The following is a 24,043-nucleotide window of genomic DNA, read 5'->3' as shown; positions in this document are numbered from 1 at the left end:
AGTAGTACATGATAAATATGATCTGTTAAAAAAAAAAAAACATCCATCTCTAGCCCCATCATGTGCCTCTAATTTGATATACACCGTACACAAGGAAAACAACCAATAAGAGACAGAGGGCATGATTTATAAGGTTTCAATCATATGTTGCGCACACTCAACTAATATCAAACATCAAACTCGGTAACTGTTTGTGTTAGGAACTTACAGTAACACTCCATTACAGCTTTTGAGGCAAGCAAAACAAGCGATCCATTCGTGATGTCTTTTCACTGCTGCACAACTGCTATCAATAAACTGATGACCCGGGCATGGCTCTGTGTATTTTGTACGACCTTGTTTGTTTGTTTTTTTGTTTTTGTTTTTTCAGATGATGAATAATGAAGAAATGATGACCAATGATCCAGATGAATTTGAAAAGAAAAAAAAAACTAACTCGCTAACTAGAATATTAGAAACAGCTCTCAGTGCATACTAAAACCACAATTATAAACACATCTCCGACAGTGTCAATCTAATATGAGTGACGTTCGTAAAGGCAGAATTATGGATATAACTCTATAAGAAGATATTAGAGACATAATTTAGTATTGCTACATGGAGCATTTATATTATTTTGTCTTGTTTTTTTAATTATTATTTTTCATTATTGAAACAAAAACTGTCTGCCCATACAAAGACAATAAAGGCTTTCTATTCTATTTCGATTCTGTTCTATTGGGTGTACTTGAGGAAGTGGCCAGAGTATTTATGTAATTAGTTTTTACATGACGCATCACACGGTCTTATTATACATATCTTAAAAGATGAACGCGTGTGTTGTCTGTGCTAATTGGAACGGAAAGCTTGAAAGTGAAGCGAGGATATTACAGATTTTGAGCGAGGCCACGATTAATTGGAGCTGTTTGAAGACCTCCTGCTATGGTTAGACAACCATTTCTCTGTCTTGAGACACACACACACACACACACACACACACACACACTTGCAGGACTACGAAAACAAAGCCCCAGTAATCATTTGAAGCCTGTGCTTTGTAGGTGGGACTCCATCATTATCAGACGGCAGCAGTGTGGGGTTTTGTTGGTTTTAGCTTTGCATCCTCAATCAATGGCTCACAGGAAGAGCTTTAATCAGCCTTCTAATGCAGCTGTACAAGAGGTGGGCCGGCCTATTGTCTGGCCCTGAAAGGCCGATCGGGGGGGAGTCCTCTCGCGTTTCTTTACATTCACCTGCTGGGCCCTATTGGCTCTCTTTCTGGGAGAAAAGGACAAGGGGTAATGAATAAAGAACGCGGGCAAAGTCTGGCTCGGCTCAGTCAGCCTTCGGGCTCATCAAGGAGCTCCTTGTCATCGCCACAATTTGGCCGCTTAAGCCTGGGCCTCGTCTCTTTCCCAGGCCAATTCAGACGCTCCGCGGCCGAAAACGGCGATCCACAACACGGCCATGAGCTAATGGTATGCTACTTGGAGGGGAATGGAGGAAGTATGAGGCGACGTGCTGCTGGGACTCCATGTTAAAAAAAGAAGCAAATCGCAAATTTTAAGTCGACGGAGAACAAACAACATGCGTTCATAATAATGTGTTGCAGGAAAATTGAAGGTGGAACCATGCGAGTGCTTTATAATCGTCGTTGAAGTGCACTACTTGGCTGCAACCAGCAGAGGCGCGCTTGATACAGTGTCAATTAGTTGAGGGGCTAACAAAAAAACGTGTCAGCTACGCTATTTTCTGCATATATTTAATTGTTTGAACCCATTGCTAAAAGATACATTTCTGTCATTGCTAAAAAATACATTTCTGTATTTTATAGTTTACGATGTAAAGAACAACAAAACAACAGCTTTAGCAGCTATGCTATTGTTACATCAACATCATTGTCATCATATGTACACATTATGATAATTATATATATATATTTGATTGTTCCAAAAAATTATATATTACTTTGGTATACCACCTAACATTTTCATAAAATTGTCTAAATATCGATCTTTCTAAAAATCAATTAATTGATACTCTCCATACTCTCAATAATTGAGGATGATTTAAGAGTGACAGTAACACATGAATTAACACATGTATTAAGGTCAATTCTAGAAAAAAAAAAATCCTTTTGCAGAAGACATTTCGTCCATCTTTCAAAGTCTACAGAATGATGTTCTTCCTCCATCTAGTGAAGAGCGAGAGTAGTTCATGCGCGTGCGTCTGTGTGCAAGTGGACTGCAGGTTTGGTTAAATTAACTGCAAAAGACATTTAAAGACAGTGAAAATGCATGTAGTTCTGGTGAAGATTAATCAGGTGAAGTTTACAACTCTAACTTCAATTCTGCTTATTTGATTAGTTAATATTACTTTAGAACGACAAGAGAACAGAATTTAAGGCCCGTGTGGACTAAATACTGGCAATAATGGCTTGAAGAATTGAGGAAAAAATGTTTTGATAATATATAATCATCAGATGTGTTGTCTTACTTGCTTCAGTTTTTGAGCCACTCACTATTTAATGTTTATAGGACATTTCCGGATTTCTAAATGCATGTCATTTGTTGGGGCACACTGAGGGAGCGCTTTGGAGTTATGAGCGCGCTTTAAACATCACATTTGTCAGACACAATGAAGAGTAGGGGGGCTAATGGCCGCCACCACCTGACAGGGCTTTTTGTGAGGCGTCCACACGAAGAAGTCCACAGGAGGCCCGTGAAGAGCTCACGCACTCACAAGAATGTGGCCAGACAAAAGGGGAATGGTGCAATTAGGAAAACAAAAACTGGGAGGGTGCCAGGGATTACACAGGAATTAGAGCAGCAACACAATAGGAGCATCAGAACTGAAATGCAGTATGATGAATGACAGTTTGTTAGTCCCATATGATTAAATGGGTGTTGTAACGGTGCAGCAATGGATTGATTTATCATTCAGAGACCATGTTTCACTTAGAATTGTCCAAATCCTCTGATTTCAGCCTCTCAACAGTAAATATCTGATTTCTGTAAGCCGACTGATTGTCTCTGTGTTTGATCAAAATAAGACATTTGCAAACATCTGCTTTTACTGTACTTTGGAAAACAATGACCATCATTTATGCTTATTTTCTGACGGCTGTTACGGACCAAACCAGGACTTGAATCTTCATCAAATATGTTTTTTTTTTTATTTTATTTATATATATATATATTTTATTTATTTATTTTTATTATTTTTAAATCCAATTCATTAGCTTGAAAAATCAGAAAAATAATCAACAGATGAATCAATTATTAAAATATTCATTAGTTGCAGCCCTAGTTTCCTGCCATATTTGTTTTTATGTTTTGGAATTATTACTAGGAAAAAGGGTTGGAGGGTTTTTTTGGCTGGAAAGACAAATGTGTGTTTCATTTTATCCACTGAAATGTGTACACATTTTAAAACCCATCTCGTCAAATTTCCGGTGCTGGAGTGTGATTTTGACAGCCACTTGCTGGGGAAGGTCAGCTATTCACCTGTAAGTAGCAAAATTACCCCCGTCTATTTCCTGCTGTCCTTCAGGTGCAGCCTGACAGCCTGCTTTGCATTTGAATGCACACAACCTGATTATTAAATCTCTGAGTTTTTTTTTTTTTTGTCTGAAAAAATGATTTAGGTTGCTAGGCAACCAAACTTGATCAAACGAGTCCCATCCCCCATTTTTAAACACATAATGCTTCCTCTATATTAAAGCATGCGGCCTCTAATTAGAATAGAATGCGTACACAATGTACACTATTGTTAACCTTTACATCTTGGAAATTGGAATCCCAGAAAATTATTAAGCAATAAGCAAATAAATATGGTAATCATTTTTATTCTACTCACCTTCATTATATTCACTTAAAGGATATTATCATTACCATCAATGTTAAAGTGATGGTTCCTTAAATGGTTACACTTTACGACAAAATGTTGCTATTGAGGTGAAAGTAATGATCTACTGTATTTATGTGGCTAATGTCCAAGCACTTATGAAGAATCATTTATGAAACACGATTTACAATGATACAATTTACAATGTATATTTTTAATCATGCTGTTAGAGTCACATGACTATGAGATGTGAAATTACTATTTCTAAACATAATGTGCAGTAACAGAATTAATTCGAGCTAAAAATAATATCATTGCACACACAGTGTACAGTGCTGACATACACATGCATATACAGTACATAAACACACACACACACACACACACCGAAGGGCCTTACAGATGGTAAACAAAATTAGCGTGCACAGTGAGGAAAAGCAACCTGCGCAAACCCATTTGACCCAAACGTCCCCATTTTAAAAAGATGACAGCATTTACATCTAGTATTTGTTCACTTGAGGGGTCGCAAGCATATGATGTGCATTTGCCACCCCCCTCTTTACATGCACAAAGACTCATTTAAATACTGGCAACCTTTTACAAATGACCATGAATTGTTTAGACTTCAAATCATTCCAGTGTAAAGTTTAAGTCCCATTTCTTGGGTTGGATTTTCCTATGCAAAGAGCATTTTATTTATTTATTTTGCCCTAACTGGAGCCACGACCTCCTCCACGAATTCGAAAATAAGAGGAAATGTCAAATGTCCACCAATGTGCCTTGAGTGAAAATTGTCCTTGTTTTTTGTTTTTTAACATTACCATTAAGGTTTTGCTTAACATATTCCATTAAGTGTGTTTAGAGTGCATCAAAAATCCATACTAAATGAGTCTCGGTGCACTCAAGTAAATTTCGCAACGATGAACTACTCCTCTCTCTCTGGGACTAGCTTGCTTGTGCTAATCGAGGTTGAGCCCTGAAACACAAGATGAAAGTCAACATTCGACCTCTGTTATATGGGACAGGCATGCTGTGCCAGAAAACATGGCTGACTTTCAGGAATAGTGTAATTCCTCCAAAGAGTTTGAGAGTTCAAAGAGTTATTAGCTTGCATTGTCTTTTTTCTCTCTCTGAATTATTTTTGTTGAATAATTAAAAAAAAAAAAAAAAAAAAAAAAAAAAAAGTGGCATAGTAATATGTATCTCACTGAATTGGGATTTAGAAAGGGGGAATGGTTAATTATGTTTCCCGAGGTATATTGCATGATGCATTTTGTTAAAATATTGTTAGCTTAATAGCATAGTTGCCCATGTCATATTTGAACATTTTTGGAATAACAATAATAATAAAAATAAACAACAAGAGTCCAGATTCCTCGATTTAACCTTCGCAGATGACCTGGATGAATGACAATCTACATAGACATAATGGAATTTTTATTTTATTTTAGCAAGCATGTTATTTTCTATTGCAATTGTGACTAAGTTTAAATTACTTGGGAGATTACACTTACAAAATCTTGTGTATTTTGTAGTTTTAGTTTTGAATGGTACTGTATGCCTGTAATTGTGATTGTGGGCTGAGCAATCCTAAAATTGGCCCTTGTGTAACACAAATTCTATGACTCCTTCACATCAATTTATAGAACGTAACACTGTCTGAAACGTTTTACTTGACAGAGAAAATTGTGCATGTCTTTTCAGGTGGCCCAGTGTGAATGCATCGATTTGGTTTTCCTGCTCATCTCTCAGGTGCTTGTTGTGTTTTCAGGAAACTGACAGGATGCAACGGCTGCTTAGTATTCACTTCACGTAAAGTGGGTCTGTGTTCCTCATTTAGCTCTTTACTGTACAGCTGGGGAGCTGTCCGTGGTGCGGCTGTGGTATGCAAATGAGGCTGTGTTTGAATGAGAGATGGAGGTAGACACAAAGCTCAATTAGAGATGGGATGAGGGTTGAGGCAGTGGGGGTGTGTTAAGTGTCTGCAGGGGAGGGAGAAGGGGGGGGGGGGAACAATGCCAACCAGAAGAAACCAAATGTAGGGACACATTCAAACTATGTTATTTCCAATTTCTTTTGACAAAGTTGTGGCTCGGCAAAGTGCATGTATCAAATCAACATGCACTTCCTGCTTTGTTTCAAGCTCAAACACACACTCCTCCATGTGGCAAATACGTGAGAGGGCGCGGGTGACTGGTGGCCATCTTGGTTTTGATGCCTAGCTTCAGTGGACATGACCCAGTGCCTGCACGAGTGTCCTTGGAGGTGTCTCTGATATCAAGCAAGAGCTGGAGAAGAGGGGGGAGAGAAAAAAAAGGGGGGGTGGGGGGGTGCATATTGTAATGGAGGGAGGCATAATTAATATGCACATTGGGGGATTTAGAATCAGGCCTTAATTGCATTTGTTGGCGCGTGAAGCTGAGCGGCTTAACAAAAATGAAGACCAGCAAATGAGATTTAGTGAGCTCATTGGTCAGAGAAATCATTCGCATGGCTGCCAAGGTTATTGCCAAATGATTTGCTTTTATACAAAAGAGGGGCTTCATACACGAGGTGGTAACTATCACCCTTCCTCCTCCAAGATGTGTACAGCCAAGGTGACGATGTACCAATCAATCAGTCAGCGCTTGGGTTTCAGTTGACTTTTTGTCCAAGAATTGCAATCTTTTCACATTTTGTGCATGACAAGGTTTGTCATATGCGAGCAAAGACATGATTCAAAGTGGATGTGAGTCTACCTTGATTAGGGAGGCACTAAAATAAAGTATTTGACAGCAGTGGCCAATCTACGATGGCAAATTTAGTGATTCTCAGCCCGCAAACACAATACCTTGCAATTAATAAATTCACAAAACAATTGTCGACTGGTAACCAAACATCCAGTGATTCCCAGCCAATGTACTGCAAGAGATCATCAGGTATGCCGCAGGAAATTATCCAATTTCACTTAATTAGGGGGAAAATTATGAAGGTAGTCCTTCGTTTATCACAGGGTTTCGGTTCCGGACCACCCCCACAATAAGTGAAATCCGCAAAGTAGTGATTTCTTTGATTTATACTTAAAAGCTGTATGAAGCTCCCCAGACTCTTATTAATCTTCACTACACTCCTACTAACCTCTACCATACTCTTGTAAACACTTTGTACGTATACTCTGAAACGCCTTTTAAAATCTCAAACATTCAGTCATGCATAGTAATACAGTACACAATGTACATTTTATTCATTGTAATAAGTTTCAATTAATTGTTCTTTTTTTTTTTTTGCAGTTTTAATGTTTTAGGCTAGGACGTATTTATTTTACCACCCAAAAATTATTGCCTACACTCAAAATCGCATGATATTAATATGAAGAGAAAGCTGCAATGCACTGATTCCGCAATAGGTGAACTGCAATATAGCAATTAATCTTTTTCTTCATCGACAGTATGTCAGTGACATATAGTGACAGGCAGAAAGAGCAAATGGTCTTGAACTAGATGGCAAAACGTATAATTAACCTGTGTATCCACCTGTTGCCATTTATTCAACAGGATAATAGTTCAACACTGAGTAAGTATATTTGAAAGGAAGTTAATCTAAGACATCATCATTATTTTTGTATATCGTTTTATTTATGTATATTGTCTTTTTGTGACATTTTCGTTGGGTGGTGTTCTAATACTGTCTAAAATATTTGCCTTGCCTAAATAAAGGTTGGGAAAAACTGATCTAAGCTAATCCCCTCTAGCAAGTTAACTTTTTTTTATTTTTTTTATACACAATGTAGACAAATATAGTTACTGTATATACAGTATAATGTGTGTTTGAAGTTTAAATTCTGCACCACTAATTATGTGTCATAAAATGACCACTTACAAAGGATTTAAACGACTAACATGGGCAACACATTTTATTTGATTCTAAGGCAGTGCAGGACCCTTCAATTCCTAAAACCAAATAAAACCAAAGAGGAATTATTGTTTAAAAAATAAATAAATAAATAAATAAATAAATAAAAAAGCCCCAAAACATTTAACCCACAAATGCTCATAAAATATTGCATAATAACAATAAACAATCTTTTTTTCCCCTCCATTTAGCATTGCCCTCAGAGGACTTTATAAAAACGGAAATGGCCCCTAATAGGTTCTAAGCCAGGGTTTGAAGACAATATTATATAATGATAATAATAAAATACAGTACATTATAACTACATTTATCACCTGTGGTATTTTAGGAGTGCTGAGATAGGGTTTAAGTATGCCTGAGTCTTACAGAGTGATGACCTACAATCACACTGTTTCCCATAAAAGATATGTAAGAGTATAAAACGCACACACTCACACACAGACACCCACACGCACACATATATACGCACAGGCAATCAGACACGCACTCATACACACAGGCCGGGCTTAAAATTATGCAAAAACAGGCAGTTGCCTGGGTCCCCAAGATTTCCAGGGGCCACCTGATTAATAAAAAGTTTTCTTTGATTTAAAGCAGTGATTATTGTTTCAGTCTCAATTTACATGCTAAAAAAAAAATGCTTGATTAATCATCGTTTTGAGTGCTCCCCTCTCTTCTCATGCAATGGACTCTTCCATCTTCTTGCTGCGCATGTGCAGACTTGATTCAGGAAGAGGGGAGCAAAACAAAGTTACAAACGTGTTGGCACGTTGTGAGGAAAATTAAGCAGAGTTATATGTAGCTCCCAGTGGAGCAGAGGAGAGGAGAAGGTGAGAGCAATATAAACATCTTTTATCGCAACTACCAAAGGTTTCAACCTTTTTCACGTTGACAGCCAATGTGCGTAAACGACAGCTGCAAGAGCCAGAGCCAGACGCACTTGCCGGTTGCAGTAGCACTGCTGTCAGTGTCAGCCGAGGAGGATGTTGTTGAGATGAAGTTGAAAGTAACTCCAGTGACACTTTTCAGCATTCACATTCTATTTATATTATGTTATCACTATATATTTTTTTTAAAGTACAATATCATAGAGTGGTATTTTCCATAATTAAAAACACATTTCACAATTTTGTTGTAGTTTTTGGGGGGAGTCTTGAGCAGGTTAATGGAATTCCCATCCATATCAATGGGGAACGATGATTTCTCTTTCTCTCTCTCTCACACACGCGCGCGCCCACACACACACACACACACACACACACACACACACGCGCGCGCGCGCGCACACACACACACACACACACACCTCCGCGCTGCAATGGTCTCATCAATTTTGCATGTTAGGGCTGAGTTGAGGTAAAGGCGCACAGTGCTCGCACAAACAAGCCAACTAGACAGACAGACGTTACTTGCAACGGCAGAATACATGCACGATAGTGGAGTTTTTTATTTTTATTTATTAAATTAATTATTATTATAAGCACGTACCTGTTCAAGTTCTAATTCCTTACTTGTAGCTTATAGAGGCTCGCAGGGCTGTTAAGGACAACAACACCGAGCTAGGAAATCAAACCACGGCTGTGCTGATATGCAAATGAGCGTCTCCCGCTGAACGCACGTGTATTCATTATTTATAAATTACTCCGGTTTATGCAAATTGCGGTGTACGGAAACACGGGTGGGGTGTTGAGTGGCGACTGATCAACAGCTACCATGCTCTGGGATCTTAAATATATGCACGTTTTGTCCAAAATAACTAAAAAACCCATTAACAACAGAGAAGTGGAAATACTGTTATGTTACAAAATGTAAATGTTCCTAAATCACCCTCCTAGATGGTCTGTATTTCCTAAAAAAAAATTAAAAAAAAGGGGGGGGGGCTATAATTACAGTGATAATCTATGACGTGTATTGAATATTTAAATATTTTAGTGTGTCAATATTAATAACGAACAAAAAATAAAACACTGATTTGTTACAGACAGCAAAATCTACCAGAAAGAAAAATGTTAACGCGCAGTGCGGCAAAGATTACGGCACCATCATCATCAAGCGACGAGCGCGTGGGACGTGACGTCAAACATGCGACCAGTATTTAATGCCAGCCGATTCATATGAGATTCACGGACGCAAACAAGCTACTATCGGGTGAATTAACGGTAACTATTTTTTTTACCCCCCGAAATAATCAATATTAGGTAGACATTCTGGGGGACTTCGTAACTTAACATGCGCGGCAACCGTCGTTCATTGTAGATTTGAAACCATTGCACAAGAACGTAAACAAACTGTAAAGCCAAGATCGCAATTGGTTTTACTGTTTTTAATCGCTAGTTGTCAGTTATAAAGAATGTGGGTTTATAGATGCTATATTTAAAGAAACGTGTCATTGTTAATAACCAACAAAATCTAACTTACTTTCTGTGATGCCCTGCTTTTGCAGACATGTTCCATGACAGCTCACAAAAAAAATATTGGACGTTTAACAGCGAAGACGAGGTGGAACAGCTGAGATGTGAAGCCAACCAGAAGTACAGGAAGAAGGTAAGAGAAAGTGGGAAGGTCAATAATAATAAAACCAAAAATCTTTCCTCAACTTCAACCTGGGCACCTTATTTTGACCCAGCCAATTCTTGTGTGACTCCACAGCACATGAAAAGTGAGTCTATGTTACTGGACCGTCATGAAGAAGATGTTCTCTTCAGACACTATGAGAGGAGGCTGCTGGACTTTTGCAGTGTGTTCAAACCCGCAATGCCCAAATCTGTTATTGTATGTATTTGCATGTTTAGATATCAAAACAATGTACAGTGAACCCCTGTTTATCGCATGGGATGTGTTCCACACACCCCCTGCAATAGGTGAAAATCCGCACTATAAACCATATAATTACAAAAGTTTTGCCCCTCCCAAATGCTTTAAACGTGTGTAAATCTATTGGAACACATTTCAATTTATTAAAACACACTTTTAAGTCATCCTTAGTACCGGTTTTACTCTCTCGGTTTCAAGAAATGAGAGACTGTCGTATAACATCCCTTTGAGCAAATGAAAATAAGACGCTCGCGTAGTTCTCCAAATGAGAGTTAAAGCGTGCTTGCTTCAAGCCTTTTGTCACTTCCAGTTGAAGTTTACCGTAAAACTGATACACAAACATTGTTTTTGTCTATTGCTTCTCAGCTAACTATAATAGTTCCCTGCCACCAAGATGCTGCAAGATGGTGGCAAAGCACTATTTTTGTCCAAATGAAACTCAACTCACTTGAACATAGTTAATTGACACCTAGATGTCGACAAAGCACTGTTTTTGTGTAAATGAAGCTCTTAACTCACTTTAACATAGTTCCTTGTCTACAAGATTCCACAAGATTGCAATAAAGCACTTTTTTTGTCTAAAGGAAACTCCTCAACTCATTTCAACATAGTTCCTTGACACCAAGATGGCAGCAATGCGCTATGTTTTTCTAAATCTCATTCAAATCTGCGATATATATAGACATTCGGGGGGGTCACTATGATGCATTTCCTCCAGAAATGAGAGAGTGTTTTTTGTATGCAGGGTACAGCCATCATGTACTTCAGAAGATTCTACATGAACAACTCTCTTATGGAGTACCACCCAAGGATTATCATGTGAGTACAAGTGGCTGCTGACATTGGGAATACCATATGTCCTTGTATTGTGCATGGGGTGCTTACATACTACTCCACTGCAGAGAGTATCACGTGTCTATTTGGAGTAAGGTGGGAGCCCTTTATTTGTAATTTTCCACAAATATTTAATTAAAATAGTATATATATAGTCCACAGGGTTTTTGAAGGTCACAAATGGCATGCAGAGAACTAGTTTGTGTAGCGGCGTAAGAATATGAAGTCACGCGGCACAAGAAGTCATTCTCAATTACTGCCGTAATTATTGTTTTATATTTATGGTCTAAAATTGTTGGTTATTTTGGTTTATTTTTTAACAAGTATTTACTCTAATCAATTTCCAAACAAATTTGGGTTACGTCACCACCATAGGGAACAGAACTCCGTAGTAAACCAAGGGTCCCCTTTATTGTTAAATATCTAATAATGTACCAATAGCCACTGTTGTTCTTTTAATGGTTGCTCTTCCCCATGTTTTCTTAACCATTTTCATGACTCACTCTTCATTATTATTTATGCCTCATTTTCCTTTCTTCCCTGTTTCAGGCTGACATGTGCATACCTGGCCTGCAAGGTGGACGAGTTTAACGTCTCCAGCGGGCAGTTTGTGGGCAACCTTGTGCAGCAGAGTCCGGCGGAACAGGAACAGGATGCAGAGCAGATCCTGGAGTACGAGCTGCTGCTTGTTCAGCAACTCAACTTCCACTTGGTGGTACACAACCCCTACAGACCACTGGAGGGGCTGCTTATTGACCTCAAGGTGGGCCCACTCCCACATACGGAACTGCCGCCATTGTAGTTTCCCAATCTTTATTGAGCCAAGGCACATGTTTTAATTTTTTAACAAGAAAATCGGCTTAATACGGCAATAGCAATTTAACAGGATGTAAAGAACAAAAAGTTTTTCACTTTACTTTCACTGAACTTACTCTTCATATTTGGATTTTTTGCTACGCTTTCCTCACTTTCAGCAACTTCTCCATCTTTTCATGGACAGACGTCCACAGCTTAGAAATTATTTTACCGCCCTTAGCCGTTATCGACTCCTCCTGCTTCAGTTTAGTAAGTATTGTAAAAGTGCTACACTCGTACTGCTTTGCCAAGTGGGCTACATGCATACCTCCCTCATGTTTTCTTGTGATTTCAAGCTTTAATTCAATGGATATCATGCGCTGCTGCTTCTCAACACAAAAAAAAAACATAGATTAAAAAAGCTACATTTGTAGCCAGTAAATGATACTTTTTAGACCAATTGGGTATAATTGGATAAGTACCTGCCTGATGAGCTCTCAGGGCACATTGGTTGGGAATCACTGGTGTTGCGAATTATTAACATTATCACAACTCTTGTCAACTGTCACTCTTCAGACCCGATATCCAACACTGGAGAACCCAGAGTCATTGAGGAAGAATGCCGATGACTTTCTGGCATATGCGGCCATGACAGATGCGGGGCTGCTCTTTTCCCCTTCACAGATCGCGCTAAGTGCTATTCTGAGCAGCACCTCAAGAGCTGGCCTCAACGTAGAGAGGTAGGTCATTTTGAGACATGGGAGTGGCCTTTGGTACTTTACACCATGACATCATACGTACTTCCGGGCGGCACCACACAAAAAACAAACCCGTAATTTCATCAAGGCACGGTAATTAATTGAGGCAAAAATACCTTGAATGATGATTTTCGTCAAAAAGATGTTACGTGATTTAATTGGTTCGAATCGAGGCGGTATGGCAGCCGTAATTTACAATTTAACAGGTAATTAGGTTCTAAAATAGATGAGGTGGAAATTCTGACAGTTAACATGGACAGGACTGTCTAATTTACTTTTCTGTTGAACTGATTAATGACAGAGATGTGCTCTTTTGACGCTGAAATTGATAGCATGTTCTTGAGCTGATGTTAGCTAGCAGGTTAAATTACTCAAAGATAACCCAACCAAACATTTTAAACAGGACATACCTGTGAGGAAATGCCTTCCAGAAACCCGATGATGGAGGTTTGGTTCTCATTCTGTCTCGTTATAAGTGGCTGTTTTGTTTCAAGGCGGTTTGCCATCTTAGCATTAGCAGTATAAAACATATGACTACAATAACACCACATAGGAGTCAGGCTCAGTCTATATTTAGACGAGGAATGTAGTGCTGCACCCTGTGGGGAAAGGACGCAACAAGAAGCAAATGTGACAGGACAAGTTTTTGTCATTGTTTCAGTTCAAGTCAGCGGTAGTCTGTCACCTTTCTGCCACCTGGAAGTAGCCTGGAAAACTACTGTGTACAAACATGAAAAAGTCTATCAACAATAATATTGTTGGTCCATAGCTACCTGACTGAATGCTTGGGACTGAAGAGGGACCAAGAAACCCTGTCCAAGATGTTCGACTCCATGAGACGTGCGTAACCAGCCACAAGATGGTGATGTTGGGTTCGTCGCCAAGGCTGTTAACCTGCCCGCTTCCTCTGCCCGCTGTAGGGATTAAAAGTCTTCTGAAGAGATACGAACTCCCAAAACCTGAGGAGGTGAATGCCTTCAAGCAGAAGCTAGCGAGGATCCACGTCGATTTTGGTTCTAGTTCAAACAAGTAAGGATCATTGCTATTGCCAAGAAATGTGGAACATTAGAGGCACCTACATTTAACGACATTCAGAAACTATTAACCATTACTATACCTTTACCAAGATCTCATTGGTTAGTTTTAAATGACACTGTCAAAATGAATTAAATTATTAGAAATCAATACAATTAAATAATACAATTGAAATATGTAAAAACAATTTTGTTTCTTTATAATAGAGAAAACAGATGAATACATTTTAAATGCATAGAGAAAATATTTTTCATTTTTTTAAAAATTCATTCAAAAAAAAAAATTTAAAATGTTTTTTCCAAAACAAATATCATAAATGTATCAATTAAAACAAATATATATTTATATAATGAATTAAATTAGAATATAAATTAGAATGCTTATAATGCAGACAAATGATGAAATCACCTTAAATATTTGGAATATTTTTAAACATTTTTAAAATCAATTCCTCAGTGAATTTAAAACAAATGTAATGTATGTATTGTCAGTTGCAGGTACAGATACACAGGCCTAGAGCGCCCTCTTGCGGTTGTCAGTTTGAAAATAACGTGAAATTATATAATAATGTGTTAATAATTTCAAATAAGTCTCACCAAAGTCTCATAGCCAAACTATGAAAAAAAACTGCGACTTATAGTCCGAAAAATACGGTAATACCTGCATAACAAGTGGTAAGTGTGGTCCTAGTACCACTCGTGGTGCACGGGATCCCCCTGGTGGTACGCAAAAGAATAAAAAAAACCATGTACAATACATTTTCATTGTATCGTTTTTTATTTTTATTTTTATTTTTTTTAAATCAATCGGTATCAGTTAAAAAATGTTTATTGTGGTTTGTGTACTGTGACGCATCATACTGACAAATGGTTTATACACACTTACACACACACAGAGTACCCTCAAGTATTTGAATGCCAAGGTCAATTCGTTTGTTTTTGTTGTATACTGAAGACATTTGGGTTTCAGAGCAAAGATGAATGAGACAAAAGTTCAGAATTCCAGCTTTTGTTTTATGGTATTTACATCTAGATGTTTAAACAACTCAGGACAGAGCACCTTTATAGTTTGAAGACACCCACTTTTCAAGTGAGCAAAAGTATTGGAACATGTGACTGATGGGTGTTTCCAGTTGCTCAGGTGTTGCCTTTTAGATTGATTGCTTAAACATTAGATAGTACTTTTTGGCTTTGGGTTTCACCTCCATTTAAATCTCAATTTGCTGTTAAGCAAACAAAGACCATAGAGCTGTCTATGGGAGAAAAGCAAACCAATTTGAAGCCGAGAGAAGAGGGAAAATCGATCAGAGCTATTGCACACACATTGGACATAGCCCAATACAGCAATTTGGAATGTCCTGGGAAAAAGAACTACTGGTGTAATGAGCAACAAACATCGAAGAGGTCGGCCAAAGGGTATCAACAGTAGTTGATGACAGAAACATTGTGAGCGCTGTGAAGAAACACCCAAAGGCAACAATCAGTGACATCACTGCTAACCTCCACAGGCAGGAATCACAATCCACTGTTCAAGACTTTGAGAAGAAATATACAGGCCATACCACAAAATGCAAACCACTCAACAGCAAAATTAATCTGAAGGAAAGATTGGATTTAGCAAAGTACAGAGATGAGCCAAAAAAGTTTTGGAACACAGTTTTATGGACTGATGAGACAAAAAAAAAAAAAAGTTTTGTCTGGCAATTGAAATGCATCCAAACTAATCAGGAGAAGCTTCATCATACAGCAAGGAACTGACCCAAAACACACTGTCAACACAACAAAGGACTTCATCAGGGGTAAAAAGTGGAAGGTCTTAGACTGGCCAAGTCAATCACCGGATCTTAACCCAACAGGGCATGCATTTTACCTCCTGAAGAGGAGACTGAAGGGAGAAACAAACAAGAACTGAAAGGCTGCAGTAAAGGCCTGGAAAAGCATTTCAAATGAAGAATGCAGCAGTCTGGTGGAGTCAATGGGTCGCAGGCTTGATGCAGTTATTGCAAGTAAGGGTTATGCCACCACATATTAAATGTTATTCACTTTAAGTTAATAATTTCTGTTCCAATACTTTTGCTCATTTGAAAGTGGGCGGCTTTAAACAAAAGATGTTGTGTCCCGAGTTCTTTAACACATCTAATTGTAAATACCATGAAAGAAAAGCTGGAATTCTGAACCTTTGTCTCATATTCATCTTTTGATCTGAAACCCAAATGTCTTCAGTATACCACAAAAACAAAAGGAATTGACCTTGCCGTTCCAATACTTTTGGAGGTGACTGTATATTGGTTAACACCCCTCAGTATGATAGACTACCTACAGTTGTACATCATTACAAACCAGAATAACAAACATTGTAAAATGAATTCCACTATGACAGTGTCACTCAAAACTTCCCATGTTTTGGACCACATTAGCTGTTGTGTATATTTCCTTTATTTATAATTGTAGCAGTTTCCACCCCATGCGGCCAAGTGAACCACTCACTGTTTACGTCATGTCACAACAGTAGATTTTATTTTTGCAAGGTTGCTCTAGCTAAGATGCAAAAAGGTTCAGTATCAGGTAGAAAAATAAAAAGGAACACATCGTCGAGCGTATGAAAGAAAGTACAGTGCGAACACACCACGTTGCCGTCGGGTCTTCCGTACCTGGTGGCGCAGCCGACAGCAGAACTCTTATCTCACCCATTGACGCTCGGTGAGGTCTGTAGTATCATTACATGCATCCAAGGTAAATAGTTTGAGCTACAGGACGGGCACGAATTCAGACGAGTCGGCCAAGGCAGACTTAAGACCAGTCGAGGTGGGCTAAATTTGGGGAATTTTCAACATTTTAAATTTTCCATGGGAATTGATAAAAGGGAATTTTACAAAATTGATAAGGAACTTGGATATAGTTGGAGAAAACATATTTGAGCATAATCCTAACTAAAACAACCAGATTTCATGCAAGTGCAGTGGTACCTTGATTTACAATTTGCATGTAAAGTTTCCAATTTGAATATAGTATTTCCAAATTTCCCATGGAATTTCTCCATTCCTTTGCAACTGTAGCGTGGTGTGATTACAGTACTTGTGTGGAAGAAAACAGTCAAGAGATTGCGGTGGTGTGCTCCAAAAGAGAGGAAGCGGGGTACACGCATACTGATAATTGTCATGATGTAATTAAGAGCGAGCACAAATACTGTTCTAAAACTCATTTTTGTGAGACTGATGAGGGAACTATTATTTAGTCCAGTATAAACAAAGACAATCCCTATATACTTGTGATTAGGGCAGTGATTCTGAAGTGTGGCACGCAGGCTCCCTCTAGTGATAGTCAAAAGTATATCCAATGTTCAAACTGCATAAAGTTAGTGACTTACATTTTTTTTTTTAATCCAGTACAGTAAATTTGTTCATCAGTTTAGCTGTTTAACTTTTTAGTATAATACATTATTTATTTTATGTGCAATACTTAATTGAATCATTTATGCACAGTGATAATGTTGAAACTGTGCATGAAGTTACAACGGCTTACAATAATATTGAATTAAACCGCTGCCTCGGTTTTGATGGAAGAAAACTTGGGCTGGTTAAGCTACTGTATTTTAGTGTTGGTCATGGTGGTAGTACTTAAGAGAGCTGAGTATTTTTTTTATGTAGTACTTGGGATAAAATGTTTTGAGAACCACTAGAGAGGAGGGAATGATTCGAAACACCAGAGAATAGTTTGCAACTGCAATTTTGTTACCATACAAGATAACAGTTAGCGTAGCTCCTTGTCTTTGTATTTTCTGGCAGTCTGGATACCCACAGGTCAATCAGGGTACTATGGCATCATGGCAGCAATTTTAACTCACCCTCATTTGCGGGGTCTCATTTAAGATGTTAAAAATCAGTACACGTGTACCCCGCTTAAGTAAAAGCATCCGATCAAACCGCCGGCCTTTAGGTGATAAGAGCAGAGTTTATGGAGGCAGGATTAACATGTACAAGACAGGTTACACACACACACCTCCTAAACAAAACTACCTTTCTGCCATTTAGCTACGCCATAAAAACACATTTTGATTCTCAATTGACAAAGCAGCGTATAAAAAAATCTAACAAGTGTTGTGGGGTGGACAGTGCGTCAAAAGGGGACTTAAGGCGGCTTGTGTAGTCTCGTGTTCAAATTCCCTGATGAGTGCAGCTGCTACTTCAGTGCTTTGGTTGCCTCCTCCCCCTTTGTCCATATACATATAAGGGAGTTCATACAGTTTTGACTGTAGCTCAGGTCCAGTATAAATCGTTCCAACACTGCATGTAAAGCATATTTGGGAAAGGCTTTAGAAGGACAATGTTCACATATGCAGCAAATATGTTTCCACCCCCTGCCCCCTACTCTCAATGGAGAGCAGCCATATTGCATTTGAACTATGGAAATAGTAGGCCATATTCTGAGAAATGCAAGCAGACTTCAGGCCTCGCTTTCTGGCTGGCACTTTGACTCTGAGGTGTAATTCCATGGAATTCACATGACCTGGATGGCAGCTGCCAGTGACATGATGGTACACTCGGTCCTGGAAGATAAAGTGGACACGTTGGGAAAGGGACACGCTGTCAGTATGTGGGTGGATTTACTACTCCAGTGCAGTGATTCCCAACCAGTGTACTGCGGGAAATTATCCAATTTCACTTAATTGGTGTAAAAAGTTTTAGTTAACTTCAAATAATGTATATTTGTTCAACAATCTATGCCAGCAACATATCGTGACAGGCAGAACTATTAAATACTCTCCCTAAAGTGCAGAAGGTAACACAATTAACCTGTGTATTCACTTTTTGCTAGACTTTTTTTTTTTTTCCTACTGTAAAACATGGCTCAATAAAGGTTGGGAAACACTGCTCTAGTAAATGTACTTACTTGAGATGGAGTGGTATGGGGTAGAAGGAACAACTACTTCTAATGAATACTACACATCTAAAGTTGAATTGATGAAAATGGAAGGACTTTGGTCATAAAAATTAATCAGAGCTCAACAAGTCCAGCATACTCATCATAGTTCTAATTTGAGTTCAAAACAAAGTCACTATTCAACTTTTTTTGTGACAGCAAACGCAAGCGGGGGTATGAAGAGGAAGGCCACGTGGCAAAAGAGCCGCGAATAAAAGAAGAGGTGAGACAATTTTCTACACTTGAGATTCACCTGGTTCCAAAGCATCTATTTTTCTTGAAATATGTTTGGTTTTAATTACAGGAGTGGAGTGACGAAGACCTCATGTAACCATTATTTCTTATAGTGACAAAATGCATTCACTATCACTGGTTTGCTTTCATTGTGTGTTAAAAATAAAATGTATTTTTCTACAAATTGTGTCTTCAAGATGAGAATGAAAAAGTCCAACTACTTTACAAAAATTGTTTAATAAGTGCATGCATGTCTGATACAGTCTGTACTATTTCCAAAGAAATCTTTTGTAAACACTTTTTATTATACTTGGATTCTCGGATTATGCATCTTGCCAGGATTGCAAAATTTGGGGGGGGGGGGGAAGAACTTGACCAAACAATCAAAACAGCTGATACAATCTGAGGGAGAAGAATTCAGCTTATCTGACTTATATACTCATGATTCCAGCAAGAGAATTTATTCTTATATAAAATAACCAGACTTTTTCAATCTAGAAAATTTAACAAAACAAGAACCATGCTAAGTTTCAGCACTTTGCGGGTATTGTCACAAACTTAAAGTCAGTCATTACTTACAGTATAAAAGCATCCTCGCTCGCAATCCAGTTTCAACAAAAGAGACAACTAGCTTCTTCATGTCAGTTTCCTCATATGAAGCGGGAAGGGGTACACTTTGGCAATTTGTGCTCGAAAAGCATGGCGGGTACTGAGAAATCTTTCAAAATCCAAACATTGTCCCTTATGAGCGAGGGAAACGAATGTACCCAAAGTTGGAATAATTCACAGAGTGGGGGGGGGGCAAAAACAAATTCCTGTGCAGGCAGCTGTCAGTCACTGGTGCCAGTTTACTGCTGCATTGGCTGTACTCAGCTGTTGTTGCATAGCTCTCGTGATGAACGGGACAACATGGATGGGTATGGCAGGACTACTGCACGACAACATGATGAGGCGTGGTGGTGGATAGGGTTGCCATGGAGATGAGGGTAGAACATGCGAGGTCTCCCCAGTGCAGCACCCCCAGTGGAGGAGACTTGTCGTGGGGGAGGGAGATGGGAGTGAAGAAGGATGTGGGTGGTGTTCGGGGGCGATGCGGTACTACCTGTTGCTGTTGGACATGGCATACTGAGCCTGCTTCTGCTGGAGGAGCTCTGTGATGGCCAGCAGCTTTTTTAACACATGCTATACACAGGAAATAGAGAAAAATGAGACCTCCACTAATTCCCAACTACTGTAGGAAATGATAAAAAGTATTATTTACCACAAATAACGTATCTTTGTTCACCTATGCCAGTGACATATAGCATACACGGCTTAATTTCATATCTCACCTGCTGTGCCCCCCTCTCGTTACTGAGCGTCCGAAGCTCATCTGAGTGCGCGGCGCAGAGCTCGTGCAATGCGGCCAGGTCTCGGGACAGATCCGTCCTAAAGTGCTCTGTGGTTTCAGGGAGCTCGCGAACATTCTGCAAACAAAGCCAGAATGCAACTCGTAAAGAGTCTGATGGATCATGTGTGGCTTTGTTTGCAAAATTCCAGGAATTTTCAAAGTTGAAAACTTTACATGGGAATAAACAGAGGGGTGGGGGGACAGGAATTTGCCAAATCTAAGGTTGGCGTTTAATAGTGAATTTAAATATAGTTGGGGAAATGTATGTTTTAGCATACTCTGAGTATAACAACCACATTTCATGCAAATACAGAGGTACTTGACTTACGAGTGCCCCAACCTTTTCATATTACGAGCCATTGCTTGGTTGATTTGTGTTGCAGGGCAAAATTTTAGTTATGAGGGAGTTTCAGATATGCCACCATTCAAGTGAAGTTAAAAAATTAAAAAACAAAACAAAAAGAAGAAGCAAGGAACTGTATGCCCTCGCCTGTGGGCAAGGATGTAATTAATAAGCATGCCTGCTTATGACAAAACAAAATATTTATACTTGAATATAATATATTACCATTGAAATACCCTCAAATCCCATGGAAAGTATTAATTCAAAATGCAGTTAACAACTGCATATTCTCGGTTCGGCATTCACAAAGGAACTACAGTGGGTACGGAAAGTATTCAGACCCCCTTAAATGTTTCACTCTTTGTTATATTGCAGCCATTTGCTAAAATTATTTAAGTTATTTTTTTTCCTCAATGTACACACAGCACACCCATATTGACAGAAAAAAACGGAATTGTTGAAATCCTTGCAGATTTATTAAAAAACAAAAACTCAAATATCACACAGCCATAAGTATTCAGACCCTTTGCTGTGACACTCATATTTAACTCGGGTGCTGTCCATTTCTTCTGATCATCCTTGAGATGGTTTTGCACCTTCATTGGAGTCCAGCTGTGTTTGATTATACTGATTGGACTTGATTAGGAAAGCCACACACCTGTCTATGTAAGACCTTACAGCTCACAGTGCATGTCAGAGCAAATGAGAATCATGAGGTCAGAGGAACTGCCTGAAGAGCTCAGAGAAAGACAACCATCACTGCAGCCCCATCAGTCGGGGCTTTATGGCAGGGTGGCCCGACGGAAGCCTCTCCTCAACGCATGAAAGCCTGGATGGAGTTTGCTAAAAAAACACCTGAAGGACTCCAAGATGGTGAGAAATAAGATTTTCTGGTCTGATGAGACCAAGATAGAACTTTTTGGCCTTAATTCTAAGTGGTATGTGTGGAGAAAACTAGGCACTGCTCATCACCTGTCCAATACAGTCCCAACAGTGAAGCATGGTGGTGGCTGCATCATGCTATGGGGGTGTTTTTCAGCTGCAGGGACAGGATGCAATCAAAGGAAAGATGAATGCGGTACAAGTACAGGGATATCCTGGACGAAAACCTTCTCCAGAGTCCTCAGGACCTCAAACTGGGCCAAAGGTTCACCTTCTAACAAGACAATGACCCTAAGCACACAGCTAAAATAACGAAGGAGTGGCTTCAGAACAACTCGACTGTTTTTGAATGGCCCAGCCAGAGCCCTGACTTAAACCCAATTGAGCATCTCTGGAGAGACCTGAAAATGGCTGTCCACCAACGTACACCATCCAACCTGACAGAACTGGAGAGTATCTGCAAGGAGGAATGGCAGAGGATCCCCAAATCCAGGTGTGAAAAACTTGGGGCATCATTCCCAAAAAGACTAATGGCTGTATTAGGTCAAAAGGGTGCTTCTACTAAATACTGAGCAAAGGGTCTGAATACTTATGGCTGTGTGATAGTTCAGTTTTTCTTTTTTAATAAATCTGAAAAATTTCCAACAATTCCATTTTTTTCCTGTCAATATGCAGTGCACATTAATTAATTAAGTAAATGAAAAAAAATAAACTTAAATGATCTTAGCAAATGGCTGCAATATAACAAAGAGTGAAAAATTTAAGGGGATCTGAATACTTTCTGTGCCCACTGTATGTTGAAGTGGAAAAGTGTGTTGAGGCTCTTCAACCTTTTTGGTGGGGGACATCAATGACTTACAGATTTTCAATATTTGGGCTTGCCTGGTTTGCTATACCCCGCAAATGATGGGTGTTCACTGTATTTCCAAAATTCCCCAAGCTTAACTTCCCATGGAAAATTACCAGAAACTCCACCCCTTTTTGCAACCCTAGCCTTGACATTGACCACACAAATGGTACTCACCCCCAACTCATCCAGAAACATGATCATCCTATGCTTATTGTTTTTGATGAAAGGGTTCACACCCTCCATATAAGGCTCCTGTGTGTGGACACAATGATGTCAGACTATCACATAACGATTGTCACTTTCCAGATAGACGGCTCATACCTTAGCACCGAATTCGACCAGGTTGGCCAGGTTCTGAACAGACTTTGCCACCAGTGTGAGGGTCCTGCCAGCTGTTGAAGAAGGAGGGTCTGCAAGAAGACCAAAAAATAAAAATAAAAAATTTGAATCACGCAGCACACATACAGTTGTGTGCGCTATGGCTACAACTGACGCCAACACTGGCAAACGGTTAGCTGGTTAACAGCCAGCCCTAATTTAATTCGCTGACGCCCACATCATTCACCAGGCCAGGCCCAGTCATTTAAACCTATACATGCTCAGTTAAAGATACAACACTGTAGAATGTGTGGATGGTGACCCCAAGTGTACAATAATAATACTTGCACTTCACATACACATTTTGTTGTTTAATAATACAAAGCATTTTTTTCCCCCAATTACTCAATTAGTAGATGGGATCCTAAAATATTTGATTGATGCAGCCCTAAGTGAAACTTATGCATTGTACTGATTTACCACACACAAATACTTTATTTTTACAATTGTGATTATACCCTACAAAAACCCAATTTAGCATCTCGAGATATTATAACACTTAGTATGAAATGATTATTATTATTATTATTTTTTTTTAATATATAGGAATTGGCCTGAAAGTATTTCCCCATATGTTTAATACATCTATATAATAAACGTTTCACTGTAGAATTTAACTACTGAAATAAATGAAATTTTATACAATATTCTAACTTATTGAGAGGCACTTTGTGTGTGGATTTGGATGGAAAGCTCACCAGCTATAATGTTGAACATTCTCGGATTGAGGATTGCAGGACCGATGAGTCTTAGAAAGACGAAACCACTGTAAGACAATGGTTGAAACAGAAATGTGCATTAGAACAACAAAATGTTAGGCAGTGTTGCCACAGTTACCTTGAAAAAGTAACTTAGTTATTTTACTGATTACTTGAGCTTAAAAGTAACTTAGTTACTTTTGAAATCAAGTAATCAGAAAAGTAACTAAGTTAGAAAAAAAGTTACTTTGTAGTTACTTTCGGCAGCTGCCAAGTGGCAGGAATAGCACTAATTCACAGTACAAAAAAAGCATTAGCTTAACCGTACCTATTACTTGGTAATGTATGGCACACAAGTTACAGAATGATGTCATCAACATGAAGCAATAACTTAAAT

The 24,043-nt window shown here is 38.8% G+C and overlaps 2 protein-coding genes across 5 annotated transcripts in view; one reads left to right on the top strand and one right to left on the bottom strand.

The window, feature by feature from the left end:
- Window positions 1–9,740: 9,740 nt before the first annotated feature.
- On the top strand, window positions 9,741–19,289 carry ccnh (cyclin H). 2 transcript variants are annotated; one of them, XM_061767196.1, is made up of 10 exons: window positions 9,741–9,875; window positions 10,160–10,260; window positions 10,366–10,488; window positions 11,276–11,349; window positions 11,914–12,127; window positions 12,736–12,899; window positions 13,687–13,757; window positions 13,838–13,946; window positions 19,031–19,094; window positions 19,176–19,289. In XM_061767196.1, exons 2-10 carry the CDS (start codon window positions 10,162–10,164, stop codon window positions 19,200–19,202), a joined length of 945 nt encoding a protein of 314 aa, XP_061623180.1. In that variant the 5' UTR covers window positions 9,741–9,875; window positions 10,160–10,161; the 3' UTR covers window positions 19,203–19,289. The 2 variants fall into 2 exon arrangements, with proteins under 2 accessions (XP_061623180.1, XP_061623181.1); XM_061767197.1 differs by lacking the exons at window positions 13,687–13,757; window positions 13,838–13,946.
- Window positions 16,452–24,043, bottom strand: part of LOC133474970 (ras GTPase-activating protein 1-like) — a 156,207-nt gene continuing 148,615 nt past the window's right edge. For all 3 annotated transcript variants that reach the window (XM_061767193.1, XM_061767195.1, XM_061767194.1), the window contains 6 exons: window positions 23,647–23,714; window positions 22,892–22,980; window positions 22,745–22,822; window positions 20,437–20,571; window positions 20,208–20,287; window positions 16,452–18,497 (listed from right to left, as the gene is read on the bottom strand). In XM_061767193.1, the coding sequence (XP_061623177.1) occupies window positions 18,449–18,497; window positions 20,208–20,287; window positions 20,437–20,571; window positions 22,745–22,822; window positions 22,892–22,980; window positions 23,647–23,714 (499 nt within the window). In that variant the 3' untranslated portion in view covers window positions 16,452–18,448. The remainder of the gene's footprint in view (window positions 18,498–20,207; window positions 20,288–20,436; window positions 20,572–22,744; window positions 22,823–22,891; window positions 22,981–23,646; window positions 23,715–24,043) is intronic.

The sequence above is a fragment of the Phyllopteryx taeniolatus genome, chromosome 3, assembly GCF_024500385.1.
Source record: "Phyllopteryx taeniolatus isolate TA_2022b chromosome 3, UOR_Ptae_1.2, whole genome shotgun sequence".
NCBI classification, from domain to species: Eukaryota; Metazoa; Chordata; class Actinopteri; order Syngnathiformes; family Syngnathidae; genus Phyllopteryx; species Phyllopteryx taeniolatus.
This window is presented reverse-complemented; position numbering and strand designations above follow the sequence as displayed.

Bases quoted from the DNA above. Each gene is read 5' to 3' on its own strand.
- ccnh (XM_061767196.1), top strand. From the start codon at position 10,162: ATGTTCCATGACAGCTCACAAAAAAAATATTGGACGTTTAACAGCGAA. The intron at 13,758-13,837 runs GTGCGTAACCAG...TGCCCGCTGTAG, and splicing joins GATGTTCGACTCCATGAGAC to GGATTAAAAGTCTTCTGAAG. The intron at 19,095-19,175 runs GTGAGACAATTT...TTTTAATTACAG, and splicing joins AGCCGCGAATAAAAGAAGAG to GAGTGGAGTGACGAAGACCT.